The sequence below is a fragment of the Lactuca serriola genome, chromosome 8 (genome assembly GCF_051521515.1).
Source record: "Lactuca serriola cultivar US96UC23 chromosome 8, Lser_US96UC23_V15, whole genome shotgun sequence".
Lineage (NCBI taxonomy): Eukaryota > Viridiplantae > Streptophyta > Magnoliopsida > Asterales > Asteraceae > Lactuca > Lactuca serriola.
Genome location: NC_136415.1, coordinates 298207949 through 298228089, shown reverse-complemented (window position 1 = coordinate 298228089; position 20141 = coordinate 298207949). Strand labels below are relative to the sequence as shown.

Sequence of the window (20141 nt, the reverse complement as noted above, 5' to 3'; positions counted from 1 at the left end):
AAGATCACATAAGAACTTTACAGTTAACCCCCTGGGAAGTTTTCATGCCGAGAGACCAAAGAGGACAATATTATGAAACGTGCCAAAGGGGGATGTTACACTAGTTTTTAGATAAGCTCTCGGATCCGAGTCGATGTCATGTTGTCTAACGATTTGCCACTTGAAGCATGCCCGATCTTCATATCATGGGTGTCAGGCAATCAGATAAGCATTTTTTGAAGCGCTCCCACTATGTGTGTAAAACCTCTTGTTTTCCTTTTTTAATCCCAAGGATCTCTCTGCAAAGGTTCGAAACTCGTGCTTCTAGGAAAGTACTTATCTAGAAATAGCTTTGCATACTCATTCTAGGTGGTTATGGAGTCAGATGGAAGATCATATAACCATTCTTTCGTTGCGTCTTGAATTGAAAATGGTAATGCCCTTAACTTTATCTGGTCTTCCGTGATAGCGTGTGGCCTCATTCGTGATGTAGGTAGAAGATGTATCATCCTGAATTAAAGCTCGAATGTAGGTAGAAGATGTAAGGGATTGTGGTTTCGGATTTTATGGATGGTGGCTTGTATTTTGCTTGTTTACTGTGAGTAAGTGATGATGGTGATGCGTTTGGGAAGGATGAACAAATGTGTTCTGGTTCATTCCACAAGGGGCTACCTTGTGGGTCAGTTCTCTCTGAGGTGAGAGAAGATGACAAAGCTGGAAAACTTGTTGAATATTTTGGATGTGTCACTTTTTTCATTAGTTTTCTTGTAGTCTTTTCTATCAATTGATCAAACTCTAGTGGTGTACCTATACATGAATATCTTGATATAAAATAGTTAGCAGTATCATGTCCCCGATAACGATGACAATTTGTTAAACGGGTCGTTAATGTCTAAACAAATAAAGTGATTGTTCGGTTGCACTAATGGGTAGCATAGGGAAGCATGGTCAAATCCACATGGTCATAAACTAAAATTCAATGCCTCTTTGCACACAGCACATATAAGTCATATAACAAAAAATATATAAAATAAGGGGATTTTGTTTAGAATATTAATAACTAAAAATTGTACTGAAAAAAAAATCCGTAATAAAAAGTGTTTCAGTTCTGCTACAACTTTCCTAATTATGCAATAACTCTAGATCATGTTATTTAAGATGCATTCTATCTAAGTTAGTACTGAAAACTACTAACAAACTCTAGAAAATTCTATTTTACCAAATTAATTAACTAAAACAAGCTCTTTAGTTTATCATAACTTTTTACTAACCTAATTAAACAAGCTTTTAATCAAGTCAGAAAAGAAACATTATGATATGTCTAAATTCCTTGGAATATTCAGTACTTCTCACAACCTTGGAAGTGTAAAAATATGTGATTTTCAGTTTATAAAAGAGTCAAATCGCAACACGGAACCGATCTGTTACTTGTTACTTATTAGCAGCTTATTAAAACAATTATGGATTTTAACACTTGATTAACTAGATTATTTAATCCTAATTCGGTGATCAGTCTAGAAAGAACTAAAAATAAAACATTCATTAAGCATAAAACCGAAAGCACTAGATATAATCACAAAGTAAAAAATCAATTCTAATGATTAAGCACATAAAAAGTATTGATCTTTTACATAAGTAAACACTAGGGGTTTAGCCAAACATGGCTAAAAACAGTCTAAAGCTAATGAAAAGTAAACTAAATGATAAAACTAATCTAATTAAACTAGCTGGTCGGATTGCAATCTTTAGATCTTCGTATCTTGCTGGAAAACATCACAAACGCAAGAGAATCGTCAAAAGCTGTAACATCCGGATTCCCAGGTATTATATTTTATTCTCTTATTTTTGAAAGTTGTGAGGAGACTCGGCTAGTTGGTATCTAAACTCGCCGAGTATGGTCGCAGATTGGTATGTGAGTTCACAGTTGGGCTCGGCGAGTTCATGAGTGGACTCGGCGAGTCCATGCTGTTTAATGAAACCCTAATTTCCAGGGTTTGAGACCTTTTTAAAGGCCATTAGGGCCGTCATTTGCGGCCACCAACCCCCAGAGAGAAACCTTAAGAGATCTAGAGCGTTTGTGAGGAAGGAGAGGCCATTCTTGATCCTTTTGTGGGTGTTTTTGCAAGAAGGAAGTGACCAAGACAAGAGGAGGCTGAAGGAGGTGCGATTTTGGTGATTTTTGAGTTCATAGAGATTATGTTGAGGTATTTTTCTCGGACCTTCTTCAGTTTTGGTGTTGATTCTTAGTGTTAGGGTTTTCTAACCCTTTTAGAGGTTGATTAAGTGGAGCATTTGGTCCCTTCTCGAGTTTATGTCTTGGATCTGGACCCAAAGAGGTCCAGAGACCTTAATCCTTGGAGCTTTATGAGTCATTTTGGGAGCCATGAGCTTGGGATGTCATTTTTGGGGCTAAATCACCAAGTTAGACCATGTTGATGTTGTATGAGTGTCAAGGTCTGAACTTTACGTGATTATCATGCTTGGGAAGGCCAGATCTATGAATGTATGGAACAGATGTGCATGACATGAACACGCCGAGTCCGAAGAACAAACTCGACGAGTAGGATGAGGGTTTCCCGTAAATCACTCAGTGAGTGGACTTGCCGAGTTGGGGAATAACTCGGTGAGTCAGGGGGACTAGAGTTCAAGGCGGAACTCGTTGATTTGAGTCGGGTTGGCCCCATGATTCATGCCAGGTGGAACTCGTCGAGTCAGGGGAAGTACTCGACGTGCCAAGAGAGGGACTAAGAGAGTCAGTGGACACGTGTAGACTCGCCGAGTCGCCCTAGTGCACTCGACGAGTCGGGTCAAAGTTTGACCGTTGACCTTGTTGACTTTTAGGGTTGAGTACAGTTGTATTTATGAGAGTATTTACTTTATGTGATTAGGCGGAGGCTAGATCACATTTCTACCGAGTCAGATATTTACCGAGACACCGAGGTGAGTCTTCTCACTATACGTTACCTAGAGTGGTATATTATGGACCAAAGGGTCTTATGTGTTATGTATGAGATTATGTGCTATGTGTTATATGTATGTTGTATGATCTTACAGACTGGACCGAAGGGTCCAACGATACAGATCGGGCCGAAGGGCCCAACGAGCTATGACCGGACCAGAGGGTCCAACGAGCTACGGGACTGGTGGGTCCCGCTGAGACACATCGACCGAAAGGTCGTATTATAGCCTCAAGTGGCGTATGTGTTGTATGCGGTATTTTGGGGAACTCACTAAGCATTTATGCTTACAGTTGTTGTGTTATGTGTTTCAGGTACTAGTGATGAGCGCGGGAAGGCGCCGACATGATTCGTACACACACACTTGTGGAGTTTATGTTTGAGATTCTGGGGAGATGTTTTGTGATGATAACATTTGATACAATATGTTTTGACATTATTTTATGAGTAAATGTATGTTTTAAAAATGAAAAATTGTTTTGAAAATTTACGTTGTTACAAAAACAGATCTGGAATTTATCTGTAGTAGTCTAGGGTTTGATTTAGAAGATAAGGGAGTATTTATAGGGTAGAAATAACTACAAATAAGGATGAAATATTTACATGATCGTGTTTTCGGAAAGACGATCATGTTTTTCGGTAAACATGCGTCCAAATCCAGTTAAATGAAGTTTGATGCTTTTTTGGGCTCTGAAACAAATACACAATCATGTTTTTGAAAAACATGACTGTCTTTTCTGGTCCACGGTCATGTTTCTGGTCTTGTAGTGAGTTCGAGGATTTTCAAGGTGAAAAATTTTACAGGACGAAAAATATGATTGTGTTTTTTTCGTGATCATTTTTTGCCCAAAGCTCCAAAATGCATAAATTTATCCATAAAAATTGCTCTAAGCTTTTACACGATCGTGTTTATCATAATTCATAGTGTATGGACTTATTTCTTTGATTAAGTCAACTTTTGATCATTTCTTAACGTCAATCGTTCATTTCTAACTCCATGAAGCTCCTATAATTAATCCAAATTTCTTCCAAAAGCTTCCAAAATATTGATGTCTTCGAAATACCTGAAAACAACATAAAAGTATGAGCAGTATGAGAATTTTGGTGAAAAACATGAGTTGGCCATTATTGATACTAATATAAACATAAAAGCATAAAATATGGCACAAAACACTAATAAAACTAATAGAAATGATGCATAAAATGCCATATAAAAATAACCATTGAAAGGTTTATTAAACAACATATAAAATGTACCTCAAGTGGATATTACAAATATCTTGTACCTTCTCATATTCTCCATCCCTCACACGTCATGCATGAAAGCACCATCATACTAACCATATGATTATTATATTGTGTACACCATAATTAGTGACTAGGTCCAGATCAGTTATCCACTTTTTTTCCTCTATACACAATCCACTTATAGAAGTACACCCATAAGCAACATGATCCTCTCTCCCTTCTAACTCTCTCACTCATGGAAGCTCACTTGACTTGGCCTTCACAACTAATCCATCTTTTAGAAAGGACGTCCTCTACCAGAAAAATACCATTAGCCACAAAGCTAACTTCAACCACCACTAAATAAGCTTGCCAAAGAATCGATCAGCATGCGATAGGCTAAGACCCAACTCTACCATCATTTTAGTTGCAGGCCAACAAAAAAAGTTGATTCATATTGTTTATTAACCTATTTAGAAAAAAATTAAATGGAAGACGAGTTGTTTCAACAGTGCTTTACCTAAAACCGATCATAAAATCCATTCATAGGGTATAGTAAATTGATTGGTAACTAATTTCAAAATTAAGAAATCTACCAAAAAGATCTATCAGACACCGCCATCATTAACTGAAAACCGATGTCCATAAAACAACCCAAAAATTTTTGTTTTAATCGGTACTAAAAGCCACAACATCAAATGTTATATAACAAAACCATGCATCGCATGTCTCAAAATGCCATAATAAATGTATCAAATCAAAATGAAATCAATATCGTATCAAAATGTCTGAATACAACCCCCAAGACAAAACTGTAACTGTGGTGTGTGCCATGCCATCATCACGAGCTCTTCCCCTTGCTAGCGGAAGTACCTGAAACCAAACTGAAAACTGTAAGCACAAAGCTTAGTGAGCTCCCCTGAACTACCACATACAATACAATAACATATAAACACATACTGGGCCTTGCCCACTGCATCGGACCGAAATCCAGAAACTGCATCAGACCAAAGTCCGGAAACTAATCAGGGCCTTGCCCTCTGCATCGAACCGAATTCCGGAAATTGCATCGGACCGAAGTCCGAAAACTAACCAGGTCCTTGCCCTCTACATCGGACCGAAGTCCGGAAACTGCATCGGACCGATGTCCGAAAACTAACCAGGGCCTTGCCATCTGCATCGGACCGAAGTCCGGAAACTGACTGAACATAGCATATCATAATTATAACTACTAGCATAAACACATATATTGCATACTGCATCGAACCAAAGCCCAGAACACATAACACAAAGACATGCTTGAATCACAAAGACATCAAGCACACTGAACTACTACATCGGACCGAAGTCCGGAACTGCTGTTGACTAAACGGTCCGGCATTGTGGCCGTAGACCCGTTCCTACTAGAAGGAAACTCACCTCGCAATGCTGGTTGCTGAGATGCTAGATCTGAAACTGTTTGACTGCTGCTCCAGATTTCCCTAGCTAAAAATACCATAAACACTAAATCAAATACTGATAACTAATCTCAGGGTAAAATGACTATTTAGCCCTGGTCAAGTCAACTTCCAGGTCAAAGTCAACTTTCAGTTGACCAGACTCACCGAGTTGGGCCGCCATCTCGCCGAGTCCCCATCATCCATTCTAATTCTATACTCGTCGAGTTTGGCAAAGACTCGACGAGTTATTCTTTGATACTAACATCGAGTCTAATCTTCATCCGACTCGCCAAGTTGTATGAACAACTCGTTGAGTTCCCCTTCAACAGAAGAACACGCCCAGTCTATGACTCGCCGAGTCGTATGAAGAACTCGTCGAGTCCGTCTGCTTCCAGATCCAAGTCTTAACTCACTGAGTCCTTACATTACTCACTACATGGGCTCGCTACTATTGAACCGGGAATCTAAGACTCACGACCCGACTCGTCAAGTCAGAAGAACGACTCGCCGAGTCCTTAGCATGCAGATTCCATATAGTCGATTCCAATCAACTTTAGTGCATCCAATTCGTATATCTAAGCTTCTGGGACTATCTGAACACGTAAAGTTGCTAACTTTACGTGTATCTAAGATGCAATTAAGCAATAACACTCATACTTTACTATTATGGAAGGTTTCTTGACTAACACAAAGCCATGGCTGCCAAAAGGTGGTCTCCTTGAGCTTCTGGGGCTCAAGAGAGGCTAGATCTGAGATATAACTCGACCACAAGCCTTTATCACAAAGGATTTGGGGGTTTTGAGCTTAAAACCAACAATTTGGGGACAAACTAGATCTATTAGCACAATAATCAAGATGGAAACTTCATTACCAGAGGGGAGGGCCAAAGAGGAGTGTATACTGGATCTACTTCTTCTTCATTGAGTTCTTCTACCTTCTCCTTCTTCTCCTTGCTCCAAAATGCACCAAAAGTTCCTTCACAAGGCAAAGATCACTCATACACACTTCAAGGAGGCTAGGGTTTCGGGAATAAGTCTCTGGTAAGTGAAGGAGGCTGGTTTGGGGCTATAATGACGTTTAAATAGGGTGTAAACCCTTGTAATTAGGGTTTCATGTAGACTGGCAGACTCACCGAGTCCGAGAATATGGACTCGTCGAGTCGTCAACTTAAACCGCGTGCAAATCCCGTCTCTACTCGACGAGTACCCCTTAAGAAAAGAAAATTACTTTATTTAAATCACATACCAAAAATTAGGCATTACAGTCCACCATAAGGGTGGAGGGTGCGCTGCCAGCTTATCACACTTTTCTCTCTGCCACATAGGCGTCATCTCACTATAACCTTTTTTTACCACCAAATCAAGGTTCCTTGCCACAAACTAGGGGTGAGAACCATGACTTGCCATACTATTTTTTTAATAAATTAATTTTAATAAAAATTTAAATTAAATTAATTGCAATAAAAAATGCATAAAAGAATTATAAAAAATACATAAAAGAATTATAAAAAATAAAAAACTTAAAAAACAAAAAACTTTTAAAAGGTACACAAATAAAATAATTAAAAATACTAAATGAATTCTTCATCCGAGAACTCGTGTTCCAAATAATTTGGGAGATCCATATTGAGATCAATGTTTTGAACACCGTAAATGTGTTCCACCAATTCCATACGAAGATTATGATGTGTTTTAGTGCTACATATCTACACGCCCCTACAATGTACTCATCACCACTAGTCTTTATTGTTTGTGTCTCGGTGATGGTTTCATACTCGTCATACACATATATATCACTCTTCCTTCGTCATTAATAATCATATTATGCAATATGACACATGCATACATGACCTCTTCAAGTTTTCCCTCATCTAAAAAAAGTGTTGGTTTTTTCAGTATGAACCAACGCTTCTTTAGAGCTCCAAAGGATCACTCGACATCTTTCCTAGCTCTCTCTTGAGCCATCTTGAAATTTTTCCGTCTAGAAACATGTAAACATGAAAATGATTTAACAAACACAACATACTCATGACAGATCCCATCAATAAGATAATAATCGTACTTATATGACATTCCATGCACTTGAAAAGAAGAATCCTATCCATATCCTCTAAGACAAATATGGGTAGGTATGGAAGGTAGTATGGGCCCATATTACTGAAAGCACAGGACTCCTACGCGTAACAGGGAAGTCACAACCATTAGGGCTTGATTGGAAGTTGGTTCCCTGTTTTGATATGTGTGTTATTTAATATTCCATGGTTTACTTTCAGTATGGTGACGAAGAGGCGAGTTGAGACTGGGTTTGGATCAGGATTAGGAGCTGGTAGTCGGGGTGGTTCAGCTGCGTTAGATGACAGGACTAGGAAGATTGTCCATGAGGAGGTTGTGGCTATTGTCAATGGTCAGATACCAGAGTTTTTTGGGTCTATTAAAACCGCGATTATGGAGTTCTTTGATGACATATATATAGCTATTGTTGAGACTGTCGTTGCTGCTGCCTCCACAACTGTTGCAGTTGTAGGTGTTGGACCGAGTTGAGTTTTTCAGTATCAGGACCGAGTCAGGTATTCATGAGCTGGCTATCTAATGTTGAGGGATGCTTTTTCACCTACTCTTGCCCATCCGACCAAAAGGTCAGGTGCGCTCTAAACCTCTTGAGGTCCGGAGCGAAGGATTGGTGGAGACTTGTTACGGGATCATATTCTGCTGAGCAGAGGGCTGCACTATCTTGGGATCAGTTCATGGAGATGTTTCGTACCCATTATGTGCCACGGGTAGAGAGAGAGAGAGGTTGGCCCAAGAGTTTTTGGATCTGAGGCAGGGATTAGAGTCGGTGAAGGAGATCACTAGGATGTTTACTGAGAGAGCCATGTTTTTCCCTGAGTTTGCTTTGGAACAGGCTCAGATAGCTCGTTACTTGAGCATGCTCAAGACGGATATCAGGCAGTTTTTTTCCACCCAAGAATATGACTCTTTGTTGGAGATGCAGGAGGCCGGTAGGCAACGTGAGATTGAGATAGAGTTGCAAACGAGAGAGCAGAGACCAGCCCCAGCACAGTCGCAGCCAGCGCCAAAGCAGTTCAAATCCCATGATTCAAGGTGTGGGGGTCAACGAGGTCGTACTTGTGGGAGGTGCGGAAAGGTTCATGATGGGGCTTGTCGATCAGGAGGTGTATGCCACAAATGTGGCAGGGAGGGACACTATGCGAGGGATTACCGCCAGTTGGCTCCTGTCTATAGTACTAGGATGTGCTATCATTGTGATCAGGTTGGCCATGTAAATGTCAACTATTCATTTCTCGCCGTCAAGCCAACGCAGGCCCCCGCACCAACTACTTTGAGAATCACAGACGGGCGCCAGGGGAAAGCAGAGCCCTTGAGGGCTCAAGGTCGTGCTTTTCGGATCACTACTGAGGAGGCCAGAGTAGATCCAAATGTTTTGACTGGTATGTTTCTATCCGTTATCTTGTTGATTATGTTTTGTGTTATGCTTATATATTTGTACCTCTTTTAGGTATGTTCCTAGTGAACTCCTTGCCTGTTTTAGTGTTGTTTGACTCGGGTGCAAGTCGGTCCTTTGTTTCTCGGTCTTTTAGTAGAGGGTTTGATATGCGCAGTGGGGAGTTGGAGTGTCCGTTGTGAGTTTCTATCGCCACCGAACAAGGGGTTTCCGCTTCTTTAATGTATTAGGGTTGTGTCCTGGAGATCTTCGGGGTATCATTTTTGATCAATTTATCCTTATCCCCATGGGGGATGTCTACGTAATTGTGGGTATGGACTGGTTGAGTTATTTTGGTGCTCTGATTGATTGTGAGATCCAGTGCTTGGAAGTTCGAACTCCAAGTGGGGGAGATATGGTTATCTATGGAGAGGGCACCAGGATGGGGTCAAGATTTTGTTCTACAACCAGAGTTCGACAATATATTTAGCACAGGTGTGCGGGTTATTTGGCTTATATGGTGGATACCCATGTTGGGGATCAGGTTTCATTTTTAGAGGTGCCGGTTTTCATTGAGTTTGCCTATGTGTTTCCAGAGGAGTTACCCGGTGTGCCTCCTGAGAGGCAGGCTTAGTTCAGGATTGATCTCATGCCTGGTGCGGCCCCGATTGCCAAGGAGTCGTACCGCTTGACACCGCCTGAGATGCAGGAGTTGTCATCTCAGTTGCAGGAGAAGCTAGGCAAGAAGTTCACCAGGTCGAGTAGTTCTCCGTGGGGAGCGCCGACTTTTTTCGTCAAGAAGAATGATGGTTCACATCGGATATGTCTTGATTACCAGGAGTTGAATAAGCTAACGGTGAAGAACCATTATCCCCTTCCGTGGATTGATGATCTCCTTGATTAGTTGTAGGGCACATCTTGGTTCTCTAAGATAGATCTGAGGTCCGGGTACCATCAGGTCAGGGTGAGAGAGGAGGACGTGGAGAAGACTATGTTCCAGACTCGTTATGGGCATTACGAGTTCATAGTGATGTCATTCGGGCTCACCAATGTGCCTGTGGTATTTATGGATTTGATGAATCGGGTGTTGGATTAGGTGTCTAAGCCCATAACTATAATTGGTATGTACTTGATTTGATAGTAGCATGGTCCTTTTGGGTTGCCTTCACACTGGCAAGTAGACATGATGACTATTGGAGAGAGGTTGAATTTATTATTTGGAATACAAAATTGGTATATAAAATGATTTATTAATATGTTATGAGAATAATATATTAATCAAAAATCATAATACTAATTATTATTTAATCATAAATTCATTTGGAATTAATTTTGGGATTAAAGGAACTGATTAAAAGTATAGGGGTTGTTTTGCAATTATTTGATAGTTGTGGTTTTGGGCTCTTGGATCACCTTTATTGGGGAGGGCCGAAAATCCTTACAATATTCTAGAGGATTTCGTCCAAGCCTTAAGGAAGGGTGTCCACGGGATGCTTAGGCCCTAAGCTAAGGGATTAGGGTTTTCCACCTCAAAACCCTAGCTGCCTCAACTATAAATAAACCTCCCAACCCTCATGATATCATGCACCTCCAAGAAACCCTAGAAGAGCCGAAATTATGAGCAAGTATCTCCTTTTTCCTCTCTCCTCTCTCTCATAATCATTCTCTTACCCTAGTGTGTTTATGAGCCATTAGAGGTACTACACTTGTGGTACTTGTTCTCAAAGCTCAAGATCTTCAAGATTTGATTGTTATTACTATATAGAAATAAAGGTATGTGATCTAATCTTTCTTATATTGATTTCAAAATTATTAGATGCATGCTAGGGTTTCTAGTTTTGTGTTCAATGCTTGTATGTCTAATAGTGAAAACATAGATCCTGAAATTAGGGTTTCATGCACACATAGGATTATTTGCTATGTGTATCCATCATCGGGTATGCAGGCCGATGCTCGATCGTTCAATAATTGTGTTTATTGATGATATCTTGCTGTATTACAAGACTAGAGAGCAACATGAGGATCATCTTCTCAAGCTTCTGGGGGTTTTGAGGCGAAAACGACTTTATGCTAAGTTCTTGAAGTGCGAGTTTTGGTTACAAGAGTTTCAATTCCTCGGATACCTCATTAACTAGGACGGGATATTGGTCGATTCGGCCAACATCGAGGCAGTGATAAGTGGGAGGCTCCGAAATCTCCCTCATATATCAGGAGTTTCTTGAGATTGGCAGGTACTACCAGAGATTCATTTAGGATTTCTCCAAGATTGTAGTACCCTTACTCTTTTGAAAAGGAAGGGGGTGGATTTCTGGTGGGGCCCTGAGCAACAGTCAGCATTTGAGACCTTCCGATAGAGGCTATGTGAGGCCCCGATTTTAACCCTCCATGAGGGAAATGAGGATGTGGATTTCTGTGATGCATCCATCACTAGTTTGAGGGTGTTCCTCATGCAGAGAGGACAGGTGATAGCTTATGCTTCATGGCAGCTGAAGCCGCATGAGACGAGATATCCCACGCATGATCTGGAGTTGGGGGTTGTGGTTTTTGTCCTCAAGATTGGAGGCATTATCTTTATGGGGTCCGATGTACTATCTACACGGATCACAAGAGTTTGAGACATATTAAGGATCAACCGAACCTGAACATGAGGCGGCGTAGGTGGCTGGGCGTAGTCAAGGATTATGACTGCGAGATCCTTTACCATCCAGGTAAAGTAAGTGTGGTGGCAGATGCTTTGAGCCGCAATTCAGTTGGGTCTTTAGGTGGGGAGTCGTGTATGAGGATATCAGTGGATTCTCCGCTTGTATGATTGATTAGGGAGGCTCAGGCCGAGGTTGTTCGGGAAGAGAACTAGAAGATAGAGATGATTAGGGGTGAGATCGCCTTATTTTTTCCAGATAGTCGTGAGCTGTTGACCTGTTATGGTTGGATATTGGCTCCTATGTTTGGTGGGGTCAGAAATATCGTGTTGGAGGAGGCTCATAAGTCTCGTTTTCTATCCATCCGGGGGCCACCAAGATGTATCGGGATCTGAGATTGAGCTATTGGTGGCCATGTATGAAGAGGGAGATAGACTTGTATGTGGAGAGGTGCATGACCTGTAGGATGGTCAAGGTTGAGCATCAGAGGCCACATGGAAAGCTGCAGCCTATGGAGGTTCCCATGTGGAAATGGTAATAGATTTCGATGGATTTCATCACCAAGTTGCCGAAGACAGCAAAGGGATTCGACGCTATTTGGGTCATCGTGGATTGATTGACCAAGAGTGCTCACTTCCTAGAAATTCGGGAGAGTTCTTCGGCCGAGAAGTTGGTCGATGTATATATTCGCGAGATCATTGTTCGCCATGGGGTTCTAGAGTCCACTGTTTCAGACCGTGATATTCGATTCACCTCCCGTTTTGGCTGAAGTTCCATGAGGAACTGGACATGAGGTTACACTTCAGCACAATCTATCATCCGCAGACCGACGACCAGAGTGACTGGACGATACATACCCTTGAGGATATGTTGCGGGCTTGTGCCATGGATTTTGATGGGAGTTGGGACTCCTACCTACCTCTCTCAAAGTTCTCCTAGAACAACAATTATCACTCCAGCATCGATGATCTGCCTTTTGAGCTCTTGTATGGGCGGAGATGTCGTACCCCGGTTTGCTGGGGTGAGGTTGGTTACCGAGTTATGGGGCTGACCGAAGTGGTCCTTCAAACCACAGAGATAATTCAGCAGGTCATGTAGAGATTGCAGACTCCTCAGAGTCGGTAGAAGAGCTATGCCAACCGGCGCCGATCCGAGTTGGTGTTTCAGGTCGGCGATATGGTGTTGTTGTATGTCTCACCTTGGAAAGGTGTGTTCCGCTTCAAAAAGAGGGGAAAATTGTGTTCCCGGTATTTCTGGCCGTTCCGAGTGATCGCTAGGGTTGGCAAGGTTGCTTATAGATTGGATCTTCATGAGGAGCTCAAACATATTCACAACACTTTCCATGTTTCGCAGCTACGGAAGTGCGTATTGGATGAGGGCGCAGTGATATCCTTGGATGATATTAAGGTCGATGAGCGCCAGAACTATGTTGAGAGACCGGTGGCTATTCTGGAAAGGAAGGTAAAGGTTTTACGTAACAAGGAATTACCTTTGGTGAAGGTACATTAGCAGCACCGGAGGCTGAGATGCGAGAGCATTATCCAGATTTCTTTTCTGCATTAGACTTCGAGGACAAAATGTAGTTCAAGTGGGGGAGAGTTGTAACACCCCGATTTTGGTATGTATGCTTTTGCCCCTTCATTTATCAAGTTTTTCATTTTTGGTCCTTTAAGCTGGTACGCGGAGCATACCACTTGGCACCACTTGATACGCTCATCGTATTGGCTAGAGTTGGATCGAGACAAGCAGATGCGTACATTGGGTGTATGCTAAGGTACGCTAGGCGTACGTGTGTCTTTCGGAAATCCTAATGTAGGGTGTTGCACCCTATATATTCATCCTTAACCTTTAGGGTTGGTCTCATCTTTTGTCCCTCAACCTCTAGAAAACCCTAATCGTCCTCATAGCCTCCATTTTGCATCTTTGAGCTTTTGAAGAGAAACTTTTGTTGTTTTGGGTCCTTCTTTGAAGAACCAAGAAGAGACTGAAGTTCATAGCTTGGTGGGAGATTTGAGATCCAAAACTCACCATCACATTGCAAGCTTCTCAAGGTATAAAGTTCAAACCTTGACTTATTAGTTTGGTCGACTTGATGGGATTTATGGTTTGGTCGACTTGATGGGATCATTTCTCTAGATATGACCTTGTTAGAGGTTTCCTTGGCATAAAGGTGCCAACTTTATGGGGTTTTAGTCATCTTTCATGCATTAAGCCATTCATTAAGTCATTTCTAAGCTAAGTAACTTCATGTAGCCATGCATGAACGTAAAATTAGCAACTTTACGTGTTATTTCAGCTCATGGAAGTCAGATCTATGTTTTGGGACCTTATCTTAAGTTATTAAGTGCTTAATGAGATTTTTTGGCTTAAAAGAGGAGTACGTTGGGCGTACAAGCCAGTATGCGCAACGTACAAGCCCCAACGTGTGTACACTTAGCGTGCAGCTGCGTACGCCCCGCGTACTCAGTCTTTGGGCTTTACAGTTTTGGGCTTCGAGTTTGGGCCACCTTTTTGGGCTTAGATGCTTGGGTCCTCTTTGGGCGATCTGAGTGTTGATGTTTTGGGCCAAGTGAAGCAATCCAATCTAAACTTGAGTACATGCAGTGATTCGTTTCCAGTCAATTTATCTAGTTAGTTTAGTTATTGGTTTAGTTCAGTTTTATAATCAAAACTCTGTTTTATTGATTTCGTTTATTTATTATAACCTATAATCAAAAATTCTAATATCAATTCAGGTTCACTGTATTCGATCAGGTTCACTGTCTGTAAGGTGTGATTTAAATGCAATAGACTAAAATTATAAATAACAAACCAGTGCAATAAATATACACATCAGTAGTCTTGCATCAAGCCCGACTCGTGAGGGTGGGCAACCTGGATGACGGCCAGGGCCCAAATATAGTTTGGGGCCCCAATTTCGTTTTATATTATATAGATATATATGAAATATTTCTTTTAAAAGGAATCGGTAGTGCAGCGAGTTGGTAAAGGTTTGTCCGCGTATAGGATTTCAATCAAAATTATACGTGTTCGATTCTTCCTATGTTCTACTTTTTAACTTACATTGAAATACTCTTTATATTTAATATTATCTCTTTTCAATCTAAAATGGCTGATAGCACAGTTGATTTACATGCATTTTTTAGTTTTTGATGGATCTGTGTGACTGTGTTCGATCCCTATAGCTTGTGAAGTACATCATCTAATTCATGAAGTCTCAATAAATCACATTTAAAACAAATCTAGTAATAAATTAACAATGATATTATTTATTAAAACTTTTTGCAATATTTTATTTAAGTTTAATTCATATATTTCTAAGGGCCCATTTTCTATTTTAGCCCCGGGCCCAAAATATGTTTAGAACAACCCTGATAAAACCAACAACTGATGTAACCTCTTCCACAACAAATATAAAGCACTAACCACATTTGCGAAATCGCGTGTTGCACTTCGTTTTCAACTACAAATTATATGTCGTTTTAGCACAACTACAAAATAACACAACATTTTGCCACTTTTGCATTGTTAGTTCTTTAATTTGTTTAAAACCGTGATCACTTATAATAAAAAAACTGGTTTGAAAAAAAAATATATATATTTGATTTATTTGACACAATCAAATAACACAACATTTTGCCACTTTTGCATTGTTTACTCCTTTAATTTGTTTAAAACGATGATCACTTATAATAATAATAAAAAAAACAGTTTGAAAAAAAAAATATTTGATTTATTTGACACAATCAAATCCTCTCACAATCACAGACACACATACATACACGTTCAAGGATTCTTCATTTTAATCCTCAATTTCCTAGCAATTTGTGTAGCTTTTGGATGCACAGGTCTCTTACTACTATCACACTGTTCAACTTCAACCCAATTTATCACCTTCAAAATAAGCGATTGCGAAACTTTCTTAGCATCCGATTTCTTCATTCCTTTTTCCAATGCTTTCTCCAAAAACTCCATAAACCAATTCCCAGCCTCCGTTTCAATCTGCATCCCCAATTTAATCGTATTACTCAAGCTACAACAGGAAGACGAAGATCCAGGGTTCTTGTTTTCATCATTCTCCAACACTTTTGTTTTCTGATTTGGTGTTTTCAATTGCTTCGGCTTTTGATCGGATCTTTCGGAAAATGCTGCAATTGATTTGTGTAAGGCAGCTCGTCGTTTTGAAGCGTTGTTTGTATCCGAATTGTTGTTGTTCATGATATCGTGTAAAACAGGTGTGTCTTCCGATGTGATTTGTGTTGTTGCTGCTTTGATTGATGTCATTTCAGCGATGGCTTGAACGATTTGGTTGTGGAAATCGAGAAATCGATCAAAACATTCGGATGGGTTTTCGGGTTTTGATGATTTAGTTAAACTCGATAGATTCCTACAAGTTGTGTACATGATGTTAGTATAAAATGAGAGGAATGTTAAAAAGATATAAAATAAAAAGAAGTTTTTATTTTATACTTGAGAGATCGAACTAGGGTTTCAGTTGCGGATGCTTCTCTTAGTGCTTGAAGGGCAATCTTTTGAGCTGTTTCTCGTTGCTGAATGGCTTCCTGGAGTGATAATTGTTTATAAATATCAGAAAAGTTAAGATGAAAATTTAATCGTGAAGATGATATTGTTTAATAAAGTAAGGAGATTCAAGAAACTTGATACTGTTTTTACAAACTAAACAAAAAATACAATAAATTTCATATGAGGTTTACAGAAAATACAATAAATTTCATATGGGATTTATAAAGTCAAAATTGAAGATGACTTTGTTTATATAGTCGGAAAATTCATGAAATTTCACATGCAGTTACAAAAAAAATTGAAAATTTGGTAGTATTTACACTGTTTAGAAAAAAAGTACTCTGTCTTTGAAATCTCATATGGGATTTATAAAGTCAAATTGAAGCTGACATTGTTTATATAGTAGGAAAATTCATAAAATTCCATATGCAGTTACAAAAAAAATAAACCTTGGAAGTATCATATAGTGTTTATAAAGTGAATTTGAAAGTGACATTGTTTATATAGTAGGAAAATTGATGAAATTCCACATGCAGTTGCAAAAAATTGAAATTTTGGAAGTATTTACACTGTTTACCAAAAAAGTTGAATGTCCTGTTTCTAAAGGCAGAAAATTCAATGAATTGCACGTTGAGTTTAAATATAAATTGAAAATTACGTAATATTTATACGATTTTACAGGGTACACAACTTCAAAAAAATTGAATCATCAAGGTGACGTTGTTTATAAAGAAGGAAAATTCAAGAAATCCCACAAGGAGTCACAAAAAATAGAATGTAACTCAAGAAATAATTTTTTTTATTTTGAAGTGATGATTCTGTTTCACAACTTAAGAAAATGTTTAATCTTGAAGTTGACATTAGAAATCCACTTTAGGTTACAGAAAAATTAAAACTTTTAAAGTATTGTTATTATTTCACAACTTAAAAAAATGTTTAATCTTGAAATTAAAAAATAAAAAATTTTATACCTTTCCCAGCAGTCCAAGCTTTCCTGGTATATTAAACGATAAACTAGAGTCTGAATCACCATATGGAGAGTCTTGTTGTTGTGAAGCCATTTTTGAATTGGAATAGTTTTTTGTCTCTGAATCAACATTCGAGCTAGAAAATTTTCTTGTGTTCTTTAAACTCGGAGGTGGAGTTGTACTTTTCTTTTCCTGTATTAATAAAATAATAAAAATGCAATAAGAAACTCAATTTTAATTGTTTTTAGTTCCCATTTTATATTCGAACTTCATATAAAATGAAGTGATTAACATGTCTGTTTTTATAAAATGTCTTGATAAAGGCATATAAAATGACCATTTTGCCCTTCATTTTAAATAAATTGAATATAAAAAATAAATTGTATAAAGGCATGCTCATTCAGAACAGAATATTTGTGCAAAGTGCAAATTTGGTCTCTTTGGTTATATTCTATCATCATCGGATTCATAAAAGAGTTTTTGAAGTGATTTAAATGAGTTCCTAAAAGAATCTTTTCCTAGAAATTGTCTTTCTTCCTAGTTAAATATATGCAAAATGATCATTTTGCCTTCATTTCGAATATGTAAAATACTAAAGATAAACTACATATAGACAAAAAAAAATATATCCATAAATTTCAAATTTGGTCTCTATGATATTACAGGGGTAAAAACATTTTTTTAGAAAAAAGATTTTGTCTATGAACTGAAACCTTGATAAAAAAAAAAAAAATTTGTCTATTAAATTAAATTAATATAGCAAAGAGAGAGATGTACCTACAGCTGTATTATTAAAAGGACTTCTTATAATTTTTGCATCTCTATCACAAACTGTACTTTTGCTTCTCGTATACTTCATCATAGAAGCATTAACCACACAGCTTTTTCTCATTGCAGGACTTTCCATCATCTTCGACAACAATGGCCCACCTACAGAAGCTCTAACATTTCCATTAAAGCTCCCATCTTTCTCACCTCCTTTCCCTCTAATCGATGGCGACATAGGAAAATTAACCCTAATTGCAGACCTCGGTTTTACAGGTGTACATTGATCAAAATCAAGAGGACATGGTTTCAAAACCATCGGTGATGCACAAACCCCATCTTCACCTTTTTGTCCTGTTCCCCAAGAACCTCTTCTTGGAACACAAGATTTAGTATTCGAATTGAAATTAACCCCCTTTTGCTCATTCTTTTCCCCTTTCTCTCTTAAACCCATAAGTGGTTCAGGCGTTCCAATAAAAGGGTGGCGTCCTGGAAGCGGTTTAGCACCTTTGGCTATGGGGACAGGTGAACCGGGTTCTAAACTTTCGACATAGATGAACTGGCCAAGCTGCATTTTGTTGCTGAGAACAAGATCGTCTTGATCGAAAGGTAAACTTACATAAATCGAGTGGGAAGAATCTGATACTTTAATGTAGAAACCATGTTTTGGCCATAGGTCTTTCTCATCAAGATCGGCTGGAACGATATCGGTTACCTGTAGAAGTGAACTGCGATATTCACTTGTGGGTTTTACCCCCGAATTCATCCCGTTCAGAAGCTTCAACAAGATCCCTGGTGCTAATGCTGCCATAATCAACAAAATTGATCGCAAGAATTTGGGAATTCAGGAAAAACGAAAACAAAATCACAGATTTTGTACTGGTGATCATACACGCTTGAAATTGGATTCGTCTTCCGTTTTCAATTTTGGGAAAATGGAAACTGAAAACAAAATCGAGAATGAATGAATCGATTAGGGTTTTGAGTGAGAAGAATCTGGTGGGAAGGATGATTTAGGGGTGTTTTGGGGTTTAAGAGCGAAGAAGAAACGAACGTCGTGTGGGGTTACGATGATAACGGTAACTAAGAGGTGAGAAAGGGGCTGAATTTTTAAAAGATAGCGTTTTCGTTTTGGAACGTTGGAGATAGGATGCTAACGGTCATATTTTTCGCTTGCGGCAGCAGTCAATTGATCACGTATTATTTAATGACTTATGGGAAATTTATTATGAACAACGATATTAAAAGCCCTTAACTTTAGAAATATTTAGATTTTTTAATTTTTATGTTTTATTTTGTAGATTTTTAGGTTCTTTAAATTGAATGTCAGCAACCTTTTTTTTTTTTTTTTTTTTAATTTTATTGATTTTACAGATTTAACTGGTAAAACCAAAAATTTATGTTAAATTTAAGGGTTTTAATAAACAAAAAATATCAAACTTAAAGCGTTAATGAAGCAGAAATTTTTTTTCCAAAGGAGCTGTAGGGAATTAGAAATACATAAAAATGTAAAATAAAAAAAAAAAGCAAAAATTGCAATGTCTTCTCTGTGACATTTTAGATTTCTCAACAAAAAAAATATTAGTATATATATTAAAAGAAATTTGCGTAACAACAATAGTAATGTTAAAAAAATATTATTATATATATTAAAACAAATTTGCTCAACAATAGTAATGTTATGAACTTCAAACTTTTGCCACCATATTTTTATCATTTTCGTTTGCAGCCCTTTAAATGTTTTTAGTTTAAAAGTTTTGACACAAAGGTTTTGAATTTTAGCAAATTTAGTCCATTTAATATAGTAATGTACAGAAAACATCTTTGTAAAGCATTTTATTTATTTATTTTTTTTATACAAAAGTGAACGTCACGCAACTTATTTTTAATTTTACTGTTTTTATAGATTTAATGGGTAAGATCAAACATTTCTCTTAAATTTAAGGTTTTTAATAAAACAAAAAATTAAATTTAAAACGTTTATGAACCAGAAAAAATGATAAAACGGAATATTTTTTTTTCCAAATGAGCTTTTGGGAATTAGAAATACATAAACAAAAGTTGCAAACATAATATTTAAGTAATCTGAAATCCACAAAAAGGTAAATCACTAATTTATGTCAAACTTAAGGGTTTTTATGTCGTCTTTGTATCAATATCTCATTTATTATATATTTCTTATGTCGCTATTTCTCGCTTTTT

General features: G+C 38.3%; 1 protein-coding gene across 1 annotated transcript; it reads right to left on the bottom strand.

The window, feature by feature from the left end:
- Positions 1–15393: 15393 nt before the first annotated feature.
- Positions 15394–19035, bottom strand: LOC145069434 (dicer-like protein (DUF936)). Its single transcript, XM_079016366.1, has 4 exons — positions 17956–19035; positions 17178–17366; positions 16153–16244; positions 15394–16069 (listed from the first exon to the last, which is right to left on the bottom strand). Exons 1-4 carry the CDS (start codon positions 18748–18750, stop codon positions 15469–15471), a joined length of 1677 nt encoding a protein of 558 aa, XP_078872492.1. The 5' UTR covers positions 18751–19035; the 3' UTR covers positions 15394–15468.
- Positions 19036–20141: the final 1106 nt, after the last annotated feature.